The sequence below is a fragment of the Oncorhynchus mykiss genome, chromosome 24, assembly GCF_013265735.2.
Source record: "Oncorhynchus mykiss isolate Arlee chromosome 24, USDA_OmykA_1.1, whole genome shotgun sequence".
NCBI classification, from domain to species: domain Eukaryota; kingdom Metazoa; phylum Chordata; class Actinopteri; order Salmoniformes; family Salmonidae; genus Oncorhynchus; species Oncorhynchus mykiss.
The window spans coordinates 28,926,883-28,948,222 of record NC_048588.1 but is presented as its reverse complement, the minus strand read 5'-3'; the positions used below and the strand labels follow the sequence as shown (position 1 = coordinate 28,948,222).

Below are 21,340 nucleotides of genomic sequence, written 5' to 3'. Positions count from 1 at the left end.
CTTCACAGAGTTCAAGTAACAGACACATCTCAACATCAACTGTTCACAGGAGACTGCGTGAATCAGGCCTTCATGGTCGAGTTGCTGCAAAGAAACCACTAATAAAGGACACCAATAATAAGAAGAGACATGCTTGGGCCAAGAAATACGATCAATGGACATTAGACCGGTGGAAATCTGTCCAAATTTCAGATTTTTGGTTCCAACCGCCGTGTCTTTGTGAGATGCAGGTGAACGGATGATCTCTGCATGTGAGGTGTGATGGTGTGGAGGTGCTTTGCTGGTGACAGTGTCTGAATTCAAGGCACACTTAACTAGCATGGCTACTACAGCATTCTGCAGCGATACGCCATCCCATCTGGTTTGCGCTTAGTGGGACTATCATTTGTTTTTCAACAGGACAATGACCCAACACATGGCCTGTGTAAAGGATATTTGACAAAGAAGGAGAGTGATGGAGTGGTGCATCAGGTGACCTGCCTTCCACAATCACCCGACCTCAACCCAATTGAGATGGTTTGGGATGAGTCGGACCGCAGACTGAAGGAAAAGCAGCCAACAAAGTGCTCAGCCTGTATGGGAACTCCTTCAAGACAGTCTGAAAAGCATTCCAAGTGAAGCTGGTTCAGAGAATGCCAAGAATGTGAAAAGCTGTCATCAATGCAAAGGGTGGCTACTTTGAATAATTTAAAATATAAAATATATTTGGATTTGTTTAAACACCTTTTTGGTGACAACATGATCCATATGTGTTATTTCATAGTTTTGAGTTCTTCCCTATTGTTCTACAATGTAGAAATGTGTAAGAAATTAAGAAAAACCCTTCAATGGGTAGGTGTGTCCAAACTTTTAATTGGTACTGTCTAGTAACACAGGGATAGAGAGAGGGGCGGAAAATTGTGGGTTAGGGGCAAAATGGGAGGGACAGGTTTCTATGGCTCTGCTACCTGGTTAAAGCAACCATCCACATCAAAGGGCATTTATCCAGTCGATTGAAGATCACTAAATTGTAGAGCATGTTCTAGTTACCTGTGATCTCTAGAACCAACAGGCACATTCACTGCCATGAGGGATGATATTCCACAATCAATAACACCGTGCTGCTATGGAATACACTCTGGCTGCATTTACACAGGCAGCCCAGATCTGATATTTTGTCCAATTATTGGCAAAAGAGCTTATCTGATTGGACAAAATCCCAACTTGTGATAAAATATATATATATTTTGGACACACATACAAGTTTGGACATATCTACACATTCAATGGTATTTCTTTATTTTTACCATTTTCTACATTGTAAAATAATAGTGAAAATATTTTATTTTAGATTTGAGTGTGCAAAGCTTTCATCAAGGCAGAGGGAGGCTACTTTGAAGAATCTCAAATGTAAAATGTATTTTGATTTGTTTAACACTTTTTTGGTTACTACAGGATTCCAAATGTGTTATTTCATAGTTTTGATATCTTCACTATTATTCTACAATGTAGAATTCAAACCCTTGAATGAGTAAGTGTGTCCAATCTGTTGACTGGTACAGTATATATATATCAGAATTTGACTGTCTGTGTAAACGCAGCCTCTGTAGTCTAGAGGAGCCTACTTTGAAAGGTGACAACTCAATGTCTTCAATCATTTTAAACTGAGGTATATAATATTGAACTGTCAGAAATTTCAGTCATGCATTAGAAAATATCAGTTGATTTAACTGAAAATGTATTAGATTACTGCCTTAAATGTTTATAAAAAGTCAGAAATCAGTGTGCCTATTTACACCAAATATTAGCCAAAGATTAAATGTAATAATTTGTTATACATTGATTACACATGTTCAATATGTAAAATGCTATGACTTTAGATTGAGCACTTTAGTGATAGGTTAAAGGTTTGGAGAACGATGTCAGTAGATCATCTTTACGTTTTCCCTTTGAATTGATGTAAAGACGAAAATCACTATTTCATCATGCATGTATGCATGAGTCAACAGCAAAACACAAAGATTAAAAAGAAAATGGAAATAATGTTATGGGAAGCCCTGATTTTCAGAGATAAAATCTTATTGTAACATAATACATGTTCCAATGGCTTGTACAGTGTACATTACATGAAATAAAATAATATTTTCTGAACAATTCAAATGGAGAAACATTACTTGTTCATACTTTCTCATACTTCATTTCACAGGTTCTCTCACAATAACACAATATTATATACATGTTGAATGTGGATGGCAATTGGCTACAAAATGTAATGCTGTATGACCGTGGTATTACAGCTGGGGGTGTACGGTACGACACCAAGTCAGCCTCGCTACCATGCTGCCTCCTGTTAGTACAGTGCATTCGGGAAGTATTCAGACCCCTTGACTTTTTCCAAATGTTCTTGCTTAACAGCCTTATTCTAAAAATTATTAAATAAAACATTCTCGTATCTACACACAATACCCCATAATGACAAAGTGAAAACAGTTTTTTCTAAATGTTTGCACATGCATTTAAAAAAACAGAAATACCTTATTTACATAAGTATTCACTAGTATAGGTCACTAACAGAGCTCCAGAGTTCCTCTGTGGAGATGGGAGAACCTTCCAGAATGACAACCTTCTCTGCAGCACTCCACCAATTAGGCCTTTATGGGAAAGTAGTCAGATGGAAGCCACTTCTCAGCTAAAGGCACATGACAGCCCACTTGGAGTTTACCAAAAGGCTCCTAAAGGACACTCAGACCATGAGAAACACATTTTCTGGTCTGATGAAACCAAGATTGAACAATTTGGAGGAAACCGGGCATTATCCCTACAGAGTGACGGTGGTGGTGGCAGCATCATGCTGTGGGGATGTTTTTTAACGGCAGGGACTGGGAGACCAGTCAGAGATGAGGGAAAGATGAACGGAGCAAATTACCGAGAGATCCTTGATGAAAACCTGCTCCAGAGTGCTCAGTATATCAGACTGGGGACAAATGTTTACCTTCCAACAGGACAACGAACCTAAGCACAGTCAAGACAACGCAGGAGTGGCTTCGGGACAATTCTCTGAATGTCCTTGAGTGACCCAGGCAGAGCTCGGACTTGAACCCGATCAAACATCTCTGGAGAGACCTGAAAATAGCTGTGCAGCGACGCTCCCCATCCAACCTGACAGAGCTTGAGAGGATCTGCAGAGAGCAATGGGAGACTCTCCAAATACAGGTGTGCCAAGCTTGTAGTGTCATATTCAAGATGACCCGAGGCTGTAATCACTGCCAAAGGTGCTTCAACAAAGTACTGAGTAAAAGGTCTGAATACTTATGTAAATGTCATATTTCTGTTTTGGTTTTTCTATTCTAAATTTCCAAAAATGTAAAAAAAAATTGTCATTGTGGAGTATTGTGTGTAGATAGATTAAATTCTAAAAAGTTTAAGCAATTTTAGAATAAAGCTGTAAGTAACAAAATGTGGGAAAAGTCCAGGGGTCTGAATACTTTCCAAATGCATCAAGTCAGCCTCGCTACCAAGCGGCCTCCTGTCTTTCCTCACCAGTACTGTACCACAGCTGTTTGAAACTTACCAGACCAGAAAATCAGATCACTAGAATGCACACATCATTGAGAAAGCAGACAGAATGTGATTACCATTGTTTTATTTATGGAAAAATACAATTCATCCATTTCCTTTTATTTCGGAACACATAAGACAACCTAATGCTACAGTGTTACATGATGGTATGTTTCTAGAAATTAAACAAACATGGATTACTGGTCAGTATTCAATATAACAGCACCACCTATAATATGGCAATAGTGAAAACGTATATTCAGTGATTTTTACAGGTTTCAACAGAAAAAAAAAAGGTGGCTAGGGACTTTTTTTGGACACAGGTATTTTAACATTCCTTTGCCTTCTACGCATAAATTGGTCAATACATTGATCCACATAACCTTTTCTGTAATGTACATCAAACAATATAATTATTGATGGGAAATAGAAACATCTATTTTCTTAAAATAGGTATGACCTCACTGTTTTAAACTAAGTGAGAATATTGTGTATAATAGCTAATACAATCATGTTAATCAGAACAATAATAACAATAAATCACAACAGTCATATCATAACAATAACCTTAATATCAAACTTTCATTATTCAATCAAATATTATTATGTGTGTATTCAGGGAAGCTATGGAACTACTTTAAAACCTCCCTTAATGTGCAAGTGAGTATGAGCATGATCATGCATGTTTTAGTTTGTGTTTGTGTGTGTTTTAGTGTGTGTGTGTTTCAGTGTGCACGTGTGTGTGTTTCAGTGTGTGCGTGTTTCAGTGTGTGCGTGTTTCAGTGTGTGCGTGTTTCAGTGTGTGTGTGTGTGTGTTTCAGTGTGTGTGTGTGTGTGTTTCAGTGTGTGTTTCAGTGTGTGTTTCAGTGTGTGTGTTTCAGTGTGTGTGTGTTTCAGTGTGTGTTTCAGTGTGTGTGTGTGTGTGTGTGTTTCAGTGTGTGTGTGTGTGTGTTTCAGTGTGTGTGTGTGTGTTTCAGTGTGTGTTTCAGTGTGTGTGTTTCAGTGTGTGTGTGTGTGTGTTTCAGTGTGTGTGTGTGTGTGTTTCAGTGTGTGTGTGTGTGTGTGTGTGTTTCGGTGTGTGTGTGTGTGTTTCAGTGTGTGTGTGTGTGTGTGTTTCAGTGTGTGTGTGTGTGTGTGTGTTTCAGTGTGTGTGTGTGTTTCAGTGTGTGTGTGTGTTTCAGTGTGTGTGTGTGTTTCAGTGTGTGTGTGTGTTTCAGTGTGTGTGTGTGTTTCAGTGTGTGTGTGTGTTTCAGTGTGTGTGTGTGTTTCAGTGTGTGTGTGTGTTTCAGTGTGTGTGCACTGTATTATGAGCAGAAGGCAGACTGCAGCTCTTTGAAGGCAGCCCGTCTCTGTTTCCTATCAAGCGCCTGCCTCTTCATTTCCTCCTGCTCCTCTCGGATCTCAGCCTCAAACTTACTGCCCACCTTTAGAGCTTGCACCTGCACCATACAACACAATATTATATCTACAGTACAGCCAGGGATTATACAGTGCATTCGGAAAGTATTCAGAACCCTTGACTTCTTCCACATTTTGTTACACTACTGCCTTATTCTACATACAATACCCCATAATGACAAAGTGAAAACAGGTTTTTCGAAATGTAAAATGTATTAAAATTTCTAAAATAAAAGCCCAGAGACATAATTGTGTCGAGGCACAGCTCTGGGGAAGGGTACCAAAACATTTATGTGGCATTGAAGATCCCCAAGAACATTATTAAATGGAAGAAGTTTGGAACCACCAAGACTCTTCCTAGAGCTGGCCACCTGGCCAAACTGAGCAATCGGGGGAGAAGGGCCTTGGTCAGGGAGGTGACCAAGAACCTGATGGTCACTCTGACAGAGAGAGGTTCAATGTTCCTCTGTGGAGATGGAAGAACCTTCCAGAAGGACAACCTTCTCTGCAGCACTACACCAATCAGGCCTTTATGGTAGAGTGGTCAGACGGAATCCACTACTCAGTCAAAGAAACATGACAACCCGCTGGAGTCTTTCTTTCAGACCGTGAGAAACAAGATTCTCTGGTCCGATGAAACCAAGATTGAACTCTTTGGCCTGAATGCCAAGCGTCCCGTCTGGAGGAAACCTGGCACCATCCATACTGTGAAGCACGGTGGTGACAGCATCATGTTGTGGGGATGTTTTTCAGCGGCAGGGACTGGGAGACTAGTCAGGATCGAGGGAAAGATGAACAGAGCAAAGTACAGGGGTTCACCTTCCAACAGGACAACGACACTAAGCACACAACCAAAACAAAACAGGAGTGGCTTCGGGACAAGTCTCTGAATTTCCTTGAGTGGCCCAGCCAGAGCCCGGACTTGAACCTGATCGAACATCTCTGAAGTGACCTGAAAATAGTTGTGTATTGATGCTCCCCATCCAACCTGACAGAGCTTGAGAGGATCTGCAGAGATGAATGGAAGAATCTCCCCAAATACATGTGCACCAAGCTTGCAGAGTCATTTGCAAAGATTTTGAAAAACCTGTTTTTGATTTGTCATTATGAGCTATTGTGTGTGGATTGATGAGGGGAAAAAACTAGTTAATCTATTTTAGAATAAGGCTGAAACGTAACAAAATGTGGAAAACCTCAAGGGGTTTGAATACTTTCAGAATGCACTGTATAACACCACTCTGAATTCCATCACTACTGAATCTGTACCTGAAACATTAGATCATTTCAACCTACACTGCAAACTCAAAAACAGCACAGAACACACAGAGTCACTGTATTTCTCTTTCTGTCCACTAGAGGTGGATGTGGCCTAAGACATGCTGGTGTACAATCCTGTTATGATGGGAGAGACGAGGAATGAATCAGGCCAGCTAATGCACGTCAGGTCTTAAAATAGCTGAGCTCTTGTGGCCCACCTACTGTGACCTGCATTTCCTCAAGTATTCACAACTATACATCTGGGAAACTTAACACACGTCACACACCCTCCCCTTGTCCAATCACCCTGGTTCATCATGGGCATTGATTCTATAATGTTGACACAGCCAACCCTTTTCTCACACATACATACACACACACACTCTCTCCTCTTCCTCCAACCTACTCCTACCTTAGCCTCAAAGAAGTCCCGAGCCCCCATGACTCCCTCTGTGGAGACGTCAATCTCAGACAGTCTGGCCAGAGCCACCAGACCGCTCTCCTCCTGCAGCTCGCCTGCCGCTGCTCGCCTGAAGATCAGCAGGAACTGGAGGAGAGAGGGAAACATCAGGGTGGAGGAGAGAGGGAAACATCAGGGTGGGGGAGAGAGAGAAACATCAGGGTGGGGGAGAGAGAGAAACATCAGGGTGGGGGAGAGAGAGAAACATCAGGGTGGGGGAAAGAGAGAAACATCAGGGTGGGGGAGAGAGAGAAACATCAGGGTGGGGGAGAGAGAGAAACATCAGGGTGGGGGAGAGAGAGAAACATCAGGGTGGGGGAGAGAGAGAAACATCAGGGTGGGGGAGAGAGAGAAACATCAGGGTGGGGGAGAGAGAGAAACATCAGGATGGGGGAGAGAGAGAAACATCAGGGTGGGGGAGAGAAGGAAACATCAGGGTGGGGGAGAGAGGCTCAAACAGAACTATACATTCAGTTGAAGTTAGAAGTTTACATACACTTAGGTTGGAGTCATTAAAACTTGTTTTTCAACTCCTCCACACATTTCTTGATAACAAACTATAGTTTTGGCTAGTTGGTTAGAACATTTTGGCAAGTCGGCATGACAAGTAATTTTTGCAGAAATTGTTTACAGACAGATTATTTCACTTATAATTCACTGTATCACAATTCCAGTGGGTCAGAAGTTAACATACACTAAGATGAATGTGCCTTTAAACAGCTTGGAAAATTCCAGAAAATGATGTCATGGCTTTAGAGCTTCTGATAGGCTAATTGACATCATTTGAGTCAATTGGAGGTGTACCTGTGGATGTATTTCAAGGTCTACCTTCAATCTCAGTGCCTCTTTGCTTGACATCATGAAGAAAATGTTTTTAAAAAATCAGCCAAGACCTCTGAAAAAAAATTGTAGACCTCCACAAGTCTGGTTCATCCTTGCATCCTTGGGAGCAATTTCCAAATGCCTGAAGGTAACACGTTCATCTGTACAAACAATAGTACGCAAGTATAAACACCGTGGGACCACACAGCCGTCATACCACTCAGGAAGGAGACGCGTTCTGACCTAGAGATGAACGTACTTTGGTACGAAAAGTGCAAATCAATCCCAAAACAACAGCAAAGAACCATGTGAAGATACTGGAGGAAATAGGTACAAACGTATCTATATCCACAGTAAAACGAGTTCTATATCGACATAACCTGAAAGTACGCTCAGCAAGGAAGAAGCCACTGCTCTATAACCACAATAAAAAAAGCCAGACTACGGTTTGCAACTGCACATGGGGATTGTACTTTTTGAAGAAATGTCCTCTGGTCTGATCAAACAAAAATAAAACTGTTTGCCCATAATGACCATGATTATGTTTGGAGGAAATAGGGGGAGTCTTGCAAGCCGAAGAACACCATCCCAACCGTGAAGCATGGGGGTGGCAGCATCATGTTGTGAGAGGGTGCTTTGCTGCAGGAGGGACTGGAGCACTTCACAAAATAGATGAAATTCAGAGGAAAGAAAATTATGTGGATATATTGAAGCAACATCTCAAGACATCAGTCAGGAAGTTAAATCTTGGTCGCAAATGGGTCTTCCAAATGGACAATGACCCCAAGCATACTTCCAAATTTATGGCAAAATGGCTTAAGGACAACAAAGTCAAGGTATTGAAGTGGCCATCACAAAGCCCTGACCTCAATCCTAGAGAAAATTTGTGGGCAGAACTAAAAAAGCGTGTGCGAGCAAGGAAGCCCACAAACCTGACTCCGTTACACCAGCTCTGTCAGGAGGAATGGGCCAAAATTCACCCCACTTATTGTGGGAATCTTGTGGAAGGCTAGGTTTGAACCAAGTGAAACAATTTAATGTCAATGCTATCAAATACTAATTGAGTGTATGTAAACTTCTGACCCACTGGGAATGTGATGAAAGAAATAAAAGATAAAATAATTCTCTACTATTATTCTGACATTTCACATTCTTAAAATAAAGTGGTGATCCTAACTGACCTAAGACAGGGAATTTACTAGGATTAAATGTCAGGAATTGTGAAAAACTGAGTTGAAATATATTTGGCTAATGTGTATGTAAACTTCCAACTTCAACTGTATCTATACTTTTTAGGTCAGTAGATTGTATAATATATACAGGAGTTACAGTGCACTGCATTTGTGAAATAAACATAAGATGTTATTGTAGGTCATAGTCAATTATTTTAGCTCTAAAAACAACTATAAACTGTTTTTTTTGCCAAATATAGGGTCCTATATTTCCTACATTTCATGTACTGCCACAACAATAGTCTGTCACAACAATCCCTACAAAGCTTCACAACATCAATTACCAATTATCAACATCAAGTACCTAACAGTCTAATATCATAGCATCATAGAGAAGTGATAACGGTTCCTTCTGATATCATATCATATCATATAGAAGTGATAAGGGGTCCTTCTGATATCATATCATATAGAAGTGATAACGGTTCCTTCTGATATATCATATAGAAGTGATAACGGTTCCTTCTGATATATCATATAGAAGTGATAACGGTTCCTTCTGATATATCATATAGAAGTGATAACGGTTCCTTCTGATATCATATAGAAGTGATAACGGTTCCTTCTGATATCATATAGAAGTGATAACGGTTCCTTCTGATATCATATAGAAGTGATAACGGTTCCTTCTGATATCATATAGAAGTGATAACGGTTCCTTCTGATATCATATAGAAGTGATAACTGGTCCTTGTAATATCATAACATCATATAGATGTTATAACTGTTCATGTCTGTGGGTTTAGTGTCAGAACTGTCCTCCTATGAGATGTGTTTTCTGTGTGTGACCTTGATGTAGCGACCTGATATCAATCAATCAAATGGATTTTATAAAGCTCTTTTTACATCAGCAGTTGTCAAAGGTCTATACTGACACCCAGCCTAAAACCACAAAGCAATTCAGATGTAGAAGCACGGTCGCTAGGAAAAACTCCCTAGAAAGGCAGGTACCTAGGAAGACACCTAGAAAGGAACCAGGCTCAGAAGGGTGATAGAATCCCCCATCTAGCCAGACCACCAGTGGTCCTAGGGACTGTGCTGTGTAATGGGATATGTCTGTGTGAAACTCAGCTACTCCAATCAGGAGAATGAGAGGCAGAGAGAAGCAAGGATTGGGCTTTGGTCAATGCCTCAGAGCTCAAACCAAACAGAGTCTTTGTATCTCTGTTCAGCTGCCCCTATCACCTGTTAAACCCTGTGAGTATGTGAGAGAGGGGAGAGAGAGAGAGAGAGGGGGTAGGAAAGATACGAAGAGGCGGGGGGGAGATACGGAGAGAGGGGGGGGTAGGAAAGATACAGAGGGAGGGGTAGGCAATAGAAGGAGAGAGGGGGAGGGGAGTAAGAAGGGTGAGAGAGGGGGTAGGAAATAGAAGGAGAGAGAGGGAGGGGAGTTGGAGGTAGAAGGGGAGATAGCCACAGCCCCCTCCCATGACCTAAGTCATGCAGAAGTGTGCTACCTGTCGTAATCAGTTTCTCTCTCAATTCAATGCAATTAAAACAGCTTTATTGGCATAGGAAACATGTGTTTACATTGCCAAAGCAAGTGAAATAGACAAGAAATAAAATGGAAATAAACAATACAAAATGTACAGTAAACATCACACCCAAAAGTTTTAAAATAATAGGCAAATGATATAAATGTGAAAATAGTTGAAGTATGAAAGAGAAAATAAACATAAATATGGGTTGTATTTACAATTATGTTTATGCTCCACTAGTTACCCTTTTCTTGTGGCAACAGGGTACAAATATTACTGCAGTGATGGCACACTGTAGATATGGGAGTTTATCCTAGATATGGGAGTTTATCCTAGTTGAAGTGTACCTTTGATGAAAATTACAGGCCTCTCTCATCTTTTTAAGTGGGAGAACTTGCACAATTGGTGGCTGACTAAATACTTTTTTGCCCCACTGTATATGTCGCTGGTATGGTCATACATTTGGCAGGAGGTTAGGAAGTTCAGCTCATTTTGTGGGCAGTGGGCACATAGCCCGTCTTCTCTTGAGAGCTGCCAATGACGGCCTCTCTCGATAGCAAGGCCATGCTCACAGAGTCTGTACATAGTCAAAGCTTTCCTTAATTTGGGGTCAGTTACAGTGGTCAGGTATTCTGCCACTGTGTACTCTGTTTAGGGTCAAATAACAATCCAGTTTGCTCTGTTTTTTTTGGTATTATTCTTTCTAATGTGTCAAGTACTGTAACTATCTTTTTGTTTAATTGCGTTGCTGTCCGGGGGCTCTGTGGAGTCTGTTTGTAAGTAGAGTCTCCAAACCAGCTGGCAGAGGGGACTCTTCTCCAGGTTCTCTCTGTATCTATCCCCCCCCCCCCCCCCCCCCTCCCCATACACTCGCAGAGTGATAATGAGACACACCCTTTTACAGACTGTCCTGAAGGGAGTACACTAGTTACCCTATTCAAGCTCTGTCAAATTGTTAGACAGCATTTTCAGGTCTTGCCATAGATTTTCTAGCATATTTAAGTCAAAACTGTATCTCGGCCACTCAGGAACACTCACTGTCTTCTTGGTAAGCAACTCCAGTGTAGATTTGGCCTTATGTTTTAGGTTATTGTCCACTGAAAGGTGAATTCACCTCACAGTATCTGGTGGAAACCAGACTGAACCAGGTTTTCCTCTAGGATTTTGCCTGGTCTTAGCTCCATTCCATTTATTTTTTATCCTGAAAAATTCCTCAGTCCTTTACGATATCAAGCATACCCATAACATGATGCAGCCACCACTATGCTTGAAAATATGGAGAGTGGTACTCAGTCATGTGTTGTATTGGATTGCGGTCAAACATTTTTCAGTATTACTTTAGTTTTATTTATTTTATGTTTTTTAACCTTTATTTAACCAGGAAGGGCTCATTGAGATTTAAAATCTATTTTTCAAGAGCGTCCTGGCCAAGACAGGCAGCACCAAGTCATGACAAAAATTACAGACAGACAACATGAAAAACTACAAGTAATCTAGTAAAAAAACATTGAATTCACAAGAGTATAACAAAATCAAAAACAGCTAATTAAAAACTTTGACAGGTCAGGGAATCAGCCTCAAAATCCTTCATCGGTGATTTAAAAACACCAATCGGGACAAGTTCTTCCAGTTTAAAATTATTTTGTAAGGCGTTCCAAGACGATGGCGCAGAGTACATAAAAGCCCTTTTACCAAATTCAGTTCAGACATTTGGAACAGTTAAGAGGATAACGTCCAGCGAACGAAGAGAGTACCCACCACATGTCTGAACATTAAAAAGGCCCAAATAAAAAGGTAGTAAAAATGGCTTTGTAGATACCAGTGACTGAGCCTACGAGTGACTAGAGAAGGCCAGCCAACACTGGTATACAAAGTGCAGTGGTGCGTAAGGGTTTTGCAGTTTAAAATAAATCTCAAAGTGCCATGGTAAAGTGTCAATTGATCTCAAACACTGAGCGGAAGCATTCATATATAAAATATCCCCATAGTCTAGTAAAGGCATAAATGTAGCTGATACTAGCCTACTTCTGGCTTCAAAAGAAAAACAGGCCTTATTCCTAAAATAAAATCCCAATTTCAGCTTCAATTTTTTTGTAAGTTGTTGAGTATGCAATTTAAAAGAGAGGCCGTCATCAATTAAAATTCCAAGAAATGTATATGAGGTTCTCAGTTTTCTCCTATCACAGCCATTAAACTCTGTAACTATTTTAAAGTCACCATTGGCCTCATGGTGAAATCCCTGAGCGGTTTCCTTCCTCTCCGGCAACTGAGTTAGGAAGGACGCCTGTATCTTTGCAGTGACTGGGTGTATTGATACACCATCCAAAATGTAATTAAAAACTTCTCAATGCTCAAAGGGATATTCAATGTCTGCTTTTTAAATGTTTTACCCATCTACCAATAGGTGCCGTTCTATGCGAGACATTGGAAAACCTCCCTGGTCTTTGTGGTTGAATTGTGTATGAAATTCACTGTTCGACAGAGGAACCTTACAGATAATTGTATGTATTGGGTACATCAATGAGGTAGTCAATTAAAAATCTTGTTAAACATTATTATTGTACAGAGTGAGTCCATGCAACTTATTATGTCACTTGTTAAGCACAATTTTACTCCTGAACTTATTTAGGCTTGCCATAATAAAGGGGTTGAATACTTAGACTCAAGACATTTAAAATTTAAATGTTTTATTAATTTGTAAACATTTCACAAAGATAATTCCACTTGGACACTATGGGGGTATTTTGTGCAGGTCAGTGACAAAACACAATTCAGGCTGTAACAACAAAATGTGGAAAAACTCAAGGAGAGTGAATACCTTCTGAAGGTTCTGTATGTGTTACTGCAGTTAAAAAATACACACTGTAATTAACAGGCCTTGTAAGGCATTGACTCACTCAGGCACACACACAAGGACATTGACATGGAAGTAGACAGCACACTACACACACCTCTCTGTAGCTCAGCTTGCTGTCGAAGTCCTCATCCACCTCCCTGATCATATTCTTGAGGCCCAGGTGGGTCTGAGGAGCTCCCAGCTTCTCCATCATCAGCTTCAGCTCCATCAGGTCTATGAAGCCGTCCTTACCACTGTCAAACCTACAGCGAGAGGAGGGTAGATCAATTAACTTACATTATAACATCACAACTTTATGAAGCCCTCCTTACCACTGTCAAACCTACAGAGAGTTGTGTCTACATACAGCCAGGGGGAAAGGAAGGTACACAGACATTACACTAACTCATTACACTAACATGTTAAGTCTGTCATAAAGGCCACAGATAGTTATATAGCCAACAACTAGAGGTGTTTCTCATGGTCAGGTCAAATGCTCAAAAACACCTCATGGATCTAGTAAGATATGTGCCAAACCTTTCCTAAGTTCAGCCTAGACTGGTTGACCGGCCCAATGTGGTGAAAGGCATCTATACCCTGAGTGTGACCAGACAGCCACATCTAGACATAGAGATACAGTCCCTAAGTCTGCCAATGACATTACAACACACAGAGGAGAGACAGACATGTTATGATGCTGGGAATAGTGATGCGAGTGGTTGACACTAACCAGACAGCTACCTTTGCTTGACTGACACACACAAACACCAACTTGTGTGTTTGTGTTCCCTGATCAATCACAGTTAAAACACAACACACTCATTTGTCATCAGAAAAACAACAGATGAATCAAGGGTGATAAACAGATCAAGGGAATAATTGAAAAACAGAGAGAGATAACTGAGTGAGATGGAGATAGAGCAGAAGTGTGTGTGTGTGTGTATGTGGGGGGGGGGGGCTGCAAGGAGTCTGTCTGTATTTGACACAATACGTATTTATAGATCCTTTCACACAGCTGTTCGAGAGGCACTGGATCTGGGTGTGAGTGAGGAAACACACACACACTCACTCATTCAAACGCACGCACGCAAACACACATGTGCTGCCGACGCCTGAATGGTAGGAGTGTAATCTGGTCAGACCAGAGACCAAAAAGAGAGAGGTCATTTTTTCAGGCTAACTCTTCAAAGGTCCATAGGAACTAAATGCCCTCCCTTAAAAACCACCTGATTTAGGACTATTAACTTCCTAACAATCAGCCTTTGTGCTCAGTAGCACAAAGGACCACTGATTTGAACCCCACCCAACACTGTTACCCACCCAATACTGTTAACCACCCAACACTGTAAGCCACCCAACACTGTAAGCCACCAAACACTGTTACCCACCCAATACTGTTACCCAACCAACACTGTAACCCACCCAACACTGTAACCCACCCAACACTGTTACCCACTCAATACTGTAATTCCTGTTCGTGTCCCTGTCAAGCGTGCTGAATTACTTTTCACCATATTCATTCCCATCGCGCACGCGCACACACACACACACACACACACACACACACACACACACACACACACACACACACACCCATCTGTGTTCTAGGACAGCTGGTTTTGTTTGGTCCTCCACAGCTGACCAGTATGACAACTGTTCACAGCAACTGATGACCACAGAGCAGCTTAGCAACTGTCACCTGTACATACAGGACCCACTCCACAGCTTAGTGACAGGTCCTAGTCCAGCTCCTCAGCGGGGCAAGTCAGTATCTCACAACAACAACATGTTATGCTGAAAGAACAGAAAAGCTGCCTAGTCAGAGGCAGTACTATGATCATTAAAATACTACTCTGGGCTGCTATTACCGGCCCAGCTTTCTACCACAATCTACCGTCCAAGTGTCTGACGAAGGCTTTGACGTAACTTAGATAAGACTAAAAGGCTGTCTGGCTATCAAAAAACTAAAAAGTGAAATGAGGCAAGAAAACAACAGTGTTATGGAATGTCTTCCTTTGTAAGGGAGTGGTGCCACAGCTACGGTCCATGGTCAGGACTTATTGTCCCACAGCTAACTTCCTGCAGTAATTATAGATACCAAGGCTTTTGGCATGGACATTGTATTTTTGGATCTTTCTTTCTCTCTCTCTCTCTCTCTCTCTCTCTCTCTCCTCCCTCTCCCTCTCTCCCCCTCTTTCCCTCTCACCAGCTCTCTCCCCTTCTCTCTCTCCCCTCTTCTCTCTCCCCCTTCTCTCTCTCCCCCCTCTCTCTCCCCCCTTCTCTCTCTCCTCCCCGTCTCTCTCTCCCCCCGTCTCTCCCCTGTCTCTCTCCCCTTCTCTCCCCGGTCTCTCTCCCCGTCTCTCTCCCCGTCTCTCCCCCGTCTCTATCCCCTTCTCTCCCCCTGTCTCTCTCCCCGTCTCTCTCCCCTTCTCTCTCCCCGTCTCTCTCCCCTTCTCTCTCCCCCGTCTCTCTCCCCCGTCTCTCTCCCCTTCTCTCCCCCGTCTCTCTCCTTCTCTCTCTCCCCTTCTCTCCCCCGTCTCTCCCCCGTCTCTCTCCCCGTCTCTCTTCCCGTCTCTCCCCGTCTCTCTCCCCCCTTCTCTCCCCCCCCGTCTCTCTCCCCCGTCTCTCTCCCCGCGTCTCTCTCCCCCCCCGTCTCTCTCCCCTTCTCTCCCCCCGTCTCTCTCCCCCCGTCTCTCTCCCCCGTCTCTCTCCCCCCGTCTCTCTCCCCCCGTCTCTCTCCCCCCGTCTCTCTCCCCCGTCTCTCTCCCCCGTCTCTCTCCCTCGTCTCTCTCCCCGTCTCTCTCCCCGTCTCTGAGTCTATTCAGGTCACTCCTGCTGCTATAGGGCATTCTAGTGTCAGAGTGAAGATGGAGCAGGTAAGAGCCGGCTGATAGAGCTACATCCTCATCTCTAATGCAGCCAGTTTTAGACAAGCGTCAGGCTAGTGCATGTGTCTGTGCATTTTCACCCCGGACACAGAGATACTTGTGGACTCTGACGGAGAAAACAGAGAAATTTGTGAAAAAGCCATCCCTCAGAAATCACAGTAACTAACGCATTACCATCAGAGGCTGCTTTTCGATCAGTGACTCGATCAAAAGTCAGAATTGTGACTCCACTGTTAGATAAAAGGGTTCCAGAAGGATTCATCTGTTGTCCCCATAGGATAACCATTTGTGGTTCCAGGTAGAACTATTTTGTGTTCCATGTAGAACCCTCTGTGTAAAGGGTTCTATATAGAACTCAAAAGGATTCTACCTGGAACCAAAAAGGGTTGTGTTATGGGGGGACAGCCGAAGAACCCTTTTAGGTTCTAGATAGCACATATTTCTCTAAGAGTTTAGTGTTGATGATGAGTATGAGTTATGCAGAGTTAAAAGGCAGGGAAGGGTTAAGGCCAATGGAATGCAGAGAAAGTGGGTGAGTGAGTGGGGCATGTGCACCATCAGGGAAGAGAGAGAGTGTGAGGAGGGCATGTGCAGCATCAGGGAAGAGAGAGAAAGTGTGAGGAGGGCATGTGCAGCATCAGGGAAGAGAGAGAGTGTGAGGAGGGCATGTGCAGCATCAGGGAAGAGAGAGAGTGTGAGGAGGGCATGTGCAGCATCAGGGAAGAGAGAGAGTGTGAGGAGGGCATGTGCAGCATCAGGGAAGAGAGAGAGTGTGAGGAGGGCATGTGCAGCATCAGGGAAGAGAGAGAGTGTGAGGAGGGCATGTGCAGCATCAGGGAAGAGAGAGAGTGTGAGGAGGGTAGACCAAAAGATAATGGGGTGAGGCAGAGTATAAAGGGGTGAGAGAAGAGGCATAATTTAGGATGGAATGGCCCGGCCCTGCCATCAATCTAGCGTACCCCCGCTTAGAACATTCCAAAGTGCCCCCTCCCTGGCCCTCATCCCAACTAGGCTCTGCCACCAGGACTGCATTCAAGCAAACTTTAGGACACAGAGAGACTGGCCATTGTCTAATCAGTGTGCCCCCGCTGAGCATGTGTCTCACCCATATCTAGGTTACCCACCAGTGGCTAGGTCAGAAGGTCAAGTACCCTGCATGTAAAGCTAAGGACAGCAGGGGGAGATGAAAGACAGATTGGGTAGATAAAGGAAGCAGTGTCCACTCAGAAAATAATGAGTCAGGCAAAGACAGCACATCTGACCTCTCCGCTTCAGCCAATGAAAAGCCTACAGAGAGACGATAGGATATCCTAAGGAAATGGAGGTTTGCAGCACTTCAACTCATTGTGGTCTAATTAATCATCAAGGTCTGAGCTTTGCACTGAAACCAAACTCTAAAGCATGACAGTCTATACTTACGACACTTACGACATGGGTGGGTAATGCTGCAACACATGTCTATCCTGGGTGGGTAATGCTGCAACACATGTCTATCCTGGGTGGGTAATGCTGCAACACGTGTCTATCCTGGGTGGGTAATGCTGCAACACATGTCTATCGCGGGTGGGTAATGCAGCAACACGTGTCTATCATGGGTGGGTAATGCTGCAACACATGTCTATCCTGGGTGGGTAATGCTGCAACACATGTCTATCATGGGTGGGTAATGCTGCAACACGTGTTTATCCTGGGTGGGTAATGCTGCAACACGTGTCAATCACGGACATATGTCTAGGAAGTGCCCCAGTGTTGGCTATAGGAGAGATGGATAAAACCTGCCCCACAAAGCTACAAAGCCACAGACGAACTGGAACAAAAGTAATAAATGTCCTCAAGTTCAATGTCTCCCCTATAGCTCTGAAGTAGTCTCCCCTATAGCTCTGAAGTAGTCTCCCCTATAGCTCTGAAGTAGTCTCCCCTATAGCTCTGAAGTAGTCTCCCTTATAGCTCTGAAGTAGCCTCCCCTATAGCTCTGAAGTAGTTTCCCCTATAGCTCTGAAGTAGTCTCCCCTATAGCTCTGAAGTAGTTTCCCCTATAGCTCTGAAGTAGTCTCCCCTATAGCTCTGAAGTAGTCTCCCCTATAGCTCTGAAGTAGTCTCCCCTATAGCTCTGAAGTAGTCTCCCCTATAGCTCTGAAGTAGTCTCCCCTATAGCTCTGAAGTAGTCTCCCCTATAGCTCTGAAGTAGTCTCCCCTATAGCTCTGAAGTAGTCTCCCCTATAGCTCTGAAGTAGTCTCCCCTATAGCTCTGAAGTAGTCTCCCCTATAGCTCTGAGCAAATACAGTACATGGACACTACTAGTCTCACAAGCAAAGGCTGTCCAGTCTCAATCTCCCCTCTCTCTCCCTCACCAGAGAAACACTGTATACAGTAAAGTCTACTCTCGTCAGCGGTCCCCCCCTCACACACACAAAGATGCCATTATCGCACAGGAGAGGGGGTGTCACTGGGGACCCAGTGTTTGAGAAGAGTGGCCCTTGTCCCTCCAGTGAAAAAAGACTGTTGCACAATGACTGTACAGTTCCATTGGCCCAGGAGAAAACATTATTTTGGCCTGGTACAGAGGATGTCAGTAAAGCCCAGTATAGCCCCATATCCCCCCACTGGGTCCACAAATATCCTAAATGGTTGGTGCTGCAGAGACTGGAGTGACAAAGCAGGCTCTAGACACACACACACACACACACACACAGCAGGTTATTACAGTACATAGTCTATGAGAGGATTAAATGAGAGGTAGAGAAAAAAGGGGGGATTCGCCCTATACAATAATAACACTAGACTAGCAACCTAGATTAATTATTGTCATGTAAGCAACATAGGGCTATATATTATTCATATCTATTCATGGCAGAAATGGAAAGTGTTGAAGGCTAGATGAAGACCATTCAGTCTGAAGTTCCACAACAATTTCACTCCACAAGCAGTAGACAGAGGTCACTCAGCAATCTCAGTTCACCTTGTCAATTCTGTGTTCAGTAAATTGTCTCTGACATCAATCCCTCATGCTCACTCAATACCTTGCCTGGATGTGACTAGCCTGCAACATGCATAGTGTCCAGGGAACAAAGTAACACTGTTCGGCTTTTTCTTATTATGAAAACGCTATTCATGTTAGATTAATAATATTTTATACAAACAACATAGATAGAATAACTACATTTCTAAGACATAGAAGTTTTACAATTCAACCGAAAGTAAAACATTACAATTGACACCTTATCCGGGACGAAACATAACAGGCTACAAAGTTAAATGTAACACCGTCTTCAATGGTAAAAATGATGGGCAATTAAAAAAGGATGATTTGAAACTGATATTTTGAAGAAAATACACAAAAATGTAAAAGAAATATTTCCATTTGATCTTTTAGGCATGTCACATTGACCAAAAAGGAGTAGCCAAAATGAATAGATTTATATAAAGATCTTTTTAGCATTCAAAAGTCTGAATTTGACTTTTTTTTATTTATTCTAATGTATTATCTTAATTGTACTGCTAAACTTGATATAAAGAAGTGACATTTTATATAATTATGTGAATGTGTATAAATATTATGTACGATTTTAAGTACTGTGTTACATAAAAACACCCTCCATAAAATACAATAACAATTATTGGCATCAACTATACCAACCAAAAGACCCCATCTTACTGATAAAAGGATACATGTTTAAATACATGGAGAATGGTTCCACAGGTCTATTACCAAAAAAAAGAGAGCCAGCAAGTATATTTAAAAAGACAATACATCATTGATTGATTTGAACTAAACGCATTAGGCATATATACACACTAAGCACTAACACATTTCATAACATCTTTCTAAATAGTCTCAAATTTGAGTTATTAAACTGTTTCAGTACAACTGATCCGCTGTTACTTTGTTCCCTGGTCTCCCCTGCAGACAAAACTGAGGACACCTCTTTATCAGGTCAAGTCACAACATAGGCTATAACCACTGCCACAAGAATGATATTCAAATAAAAATAAATGATTAGCCTACCGTTTGAAAATGTTCTCCATCTCTTTGATCTGTTTGCGAGAGAATTCTTTGAATTCCGTGTAGGGGTTGAATACCTTGGCTTGCTTGGGCGCAGCGTTCCCATCGTTGATATCCAGTCTCCGGGTGAGTTTCGCCGTGAGTTCCGATGTGGCATCATTGACAATGACCACCACCGCTTTTTCCTGCGGCTCAGGGACAGAGTCGCTCGGTTTCACCGGGGTCTCCTCTGGTGCACACGGGTTGAATTGGGGAACCATCCTGGGCTGCAGTTTCCTCGCCAATTCGTCCGATGCCATGGTGCGTAGGATACTTTTGGACTTGATGCGATTGGAACGTGTGCCTAGCACTCAGGGTGGTCAGCTGTGTCTGTCAGCTCGTGACTCAGAGCTCCTCTCACCCTGGACAGTTTCGAGGAGGCGGAGCACAATTGAACATCAGCATAAAAACATAAATTGAGCTATATTACAGCATCTGAAACCAACCACAGGCGAGCCCAAACAAATAAGAGCATAAAAGGTGCAACACGAGCAGTCAAGGTGTTGATGGATAATTGTTTTGATTTTTAGACATTCTTGGTATGTTTACTTGGTCATCCTTTTTATCGAACCTAATTATTATACCGGTGACGCAGGTACTAAAATGTAGCCTCCATCAAAAAAGGAACTACGGAGGAAAAACTATCTGCGTTGGCCGGGAATCGAACCCGGGTCAACTGCTTGGAAGGCAGCTATGCTCACCACTATACCACCAACGCTCGACCATTACCAAGTGAATCCGTACTAACTTCACAGAAGCATTGGAGTTGATCTGGACATTATTTCGTAGTTGCCATTATGTTTACATGTTATGTGCTCAAATAGCACGACTCCCATTACTGAAATAGCGGAGATATAGTGTCAGTCAAACAAGTGTGGGCTGGATTGACAAACAAAACAGTAACGTTAGCCACATTAATAGCGAGGACCGGTTAAAATAGTCATGGCCTAGCGAACTAGCTAAATCTCAGCCTGCCAAGAAAGATGTATGATCTAGCTAAATAAAGAAAGGTCATCATCTGCTTCCATGTTCTGTGCAAAACAAACCAACATGCATGACAGGAAAAAGGCGCCCCTATACAGTGCAGCAAAAAAGTATTTAGTCAGCCACCAATTGTGCAAGTTCTCCTACTTAAAAAGATGAGAGAGGCCTGTAATTTTCATCATAGGTACACTTCAACTATGACAGACAAAAGGAAAAAAACAAAATCCAGAAAATCACATTGTAGGATTTTTAATGAATTTATTTGCAAATAATGGTGGGAAATAAGTATTTGGTCAATAACAAAAGTTTATCTCAATACTTTGTTATATACCCTTTGTTGGCAATGACAGAGGTCAAACGTTTTCCGTAAGTCTTCACAAGGTTTTCACACACTGTTGCTGGTAT

General features: G+C 42.5%; 1 protein-coding gene and 1 non-coding gene across 3 annotated transcripts; both read right to left on the bottom strand.

Annotated features, from left to right (window-relative positions):
• Nucleotides 1–4,782: 4,782 nt before the first annotated feature.
• LOC110503390 (EF-hand domain-containing protein D2) lies at nucleotides 4,783–20,465 on the bottom strand. Of its 2 annotated transcripts, none has more exons than XM_036961969.1 (4): nucleotides 19,916–20,465; nucleotides 13,136–13,283; nucleotides 6,605–6,739; nucleotides 4,783–4,976 (listed from the first exon to the last, which is right to left on the bottom strand). In XM_036961969.1, the coding sequence occupies exons 1-4, from the start codon at nucleotides 20,209–20,211 to the stop codon at nucleotides 4,842–4,844; spliced, it is 714 nt and encodes a 237-aa protein (XP_036817864.1). In that variant the 5' UTR covers nucleotides 20,212–20,465; the 3' UTR covers nucleotides 4,783–4,841. The 2 variants fall into 2 exon arrangements, with proteins under 2 accessions (XP_036817864.1, XP_036817865.1); XM_036961970.1 differs by having other exon boundaries at nucleotides 19,990–20,114.
• Nucleotides 20,466–20,597: 132 nt separating this feature from the next.
• On the bottom strand, nucleotides 20,598–20,669 carry trnag-ucc. Its single transcript has one exon. It is a non-coding gene; the product is annotated as a tRNA-Gly (tRNA).
• Between the last annotated feature and the right edge of the window lie 671 nt (nucleotides 20,670–21,340).

Bases quoted from the DNA above. Each gene is read 5' to 3' on its own strand.
- LOC110503390 (XM_036961969.1), bottom strand. From the start codon at position 20,211: ATGGCATCGGACGAATTGGCGAGGAAACTGCAGCCCAGGATGGTTCCC. The intron at 6,740-13,135 runs GTGTGTGTAGTG...TCTCTCCTCCAG, and splicing joins GCAAGCTGAGCTACAGAGAG to TTCCTGCTGATCTTCAGGCG. The intron at 4,977-6,604 runs GTAGGAGTAGGT...TGTATGGTGCAG, and splicing joins GGGACTTCTTTGAGGCTAAG to GTGCAAGCTCTAAAGGTGGG.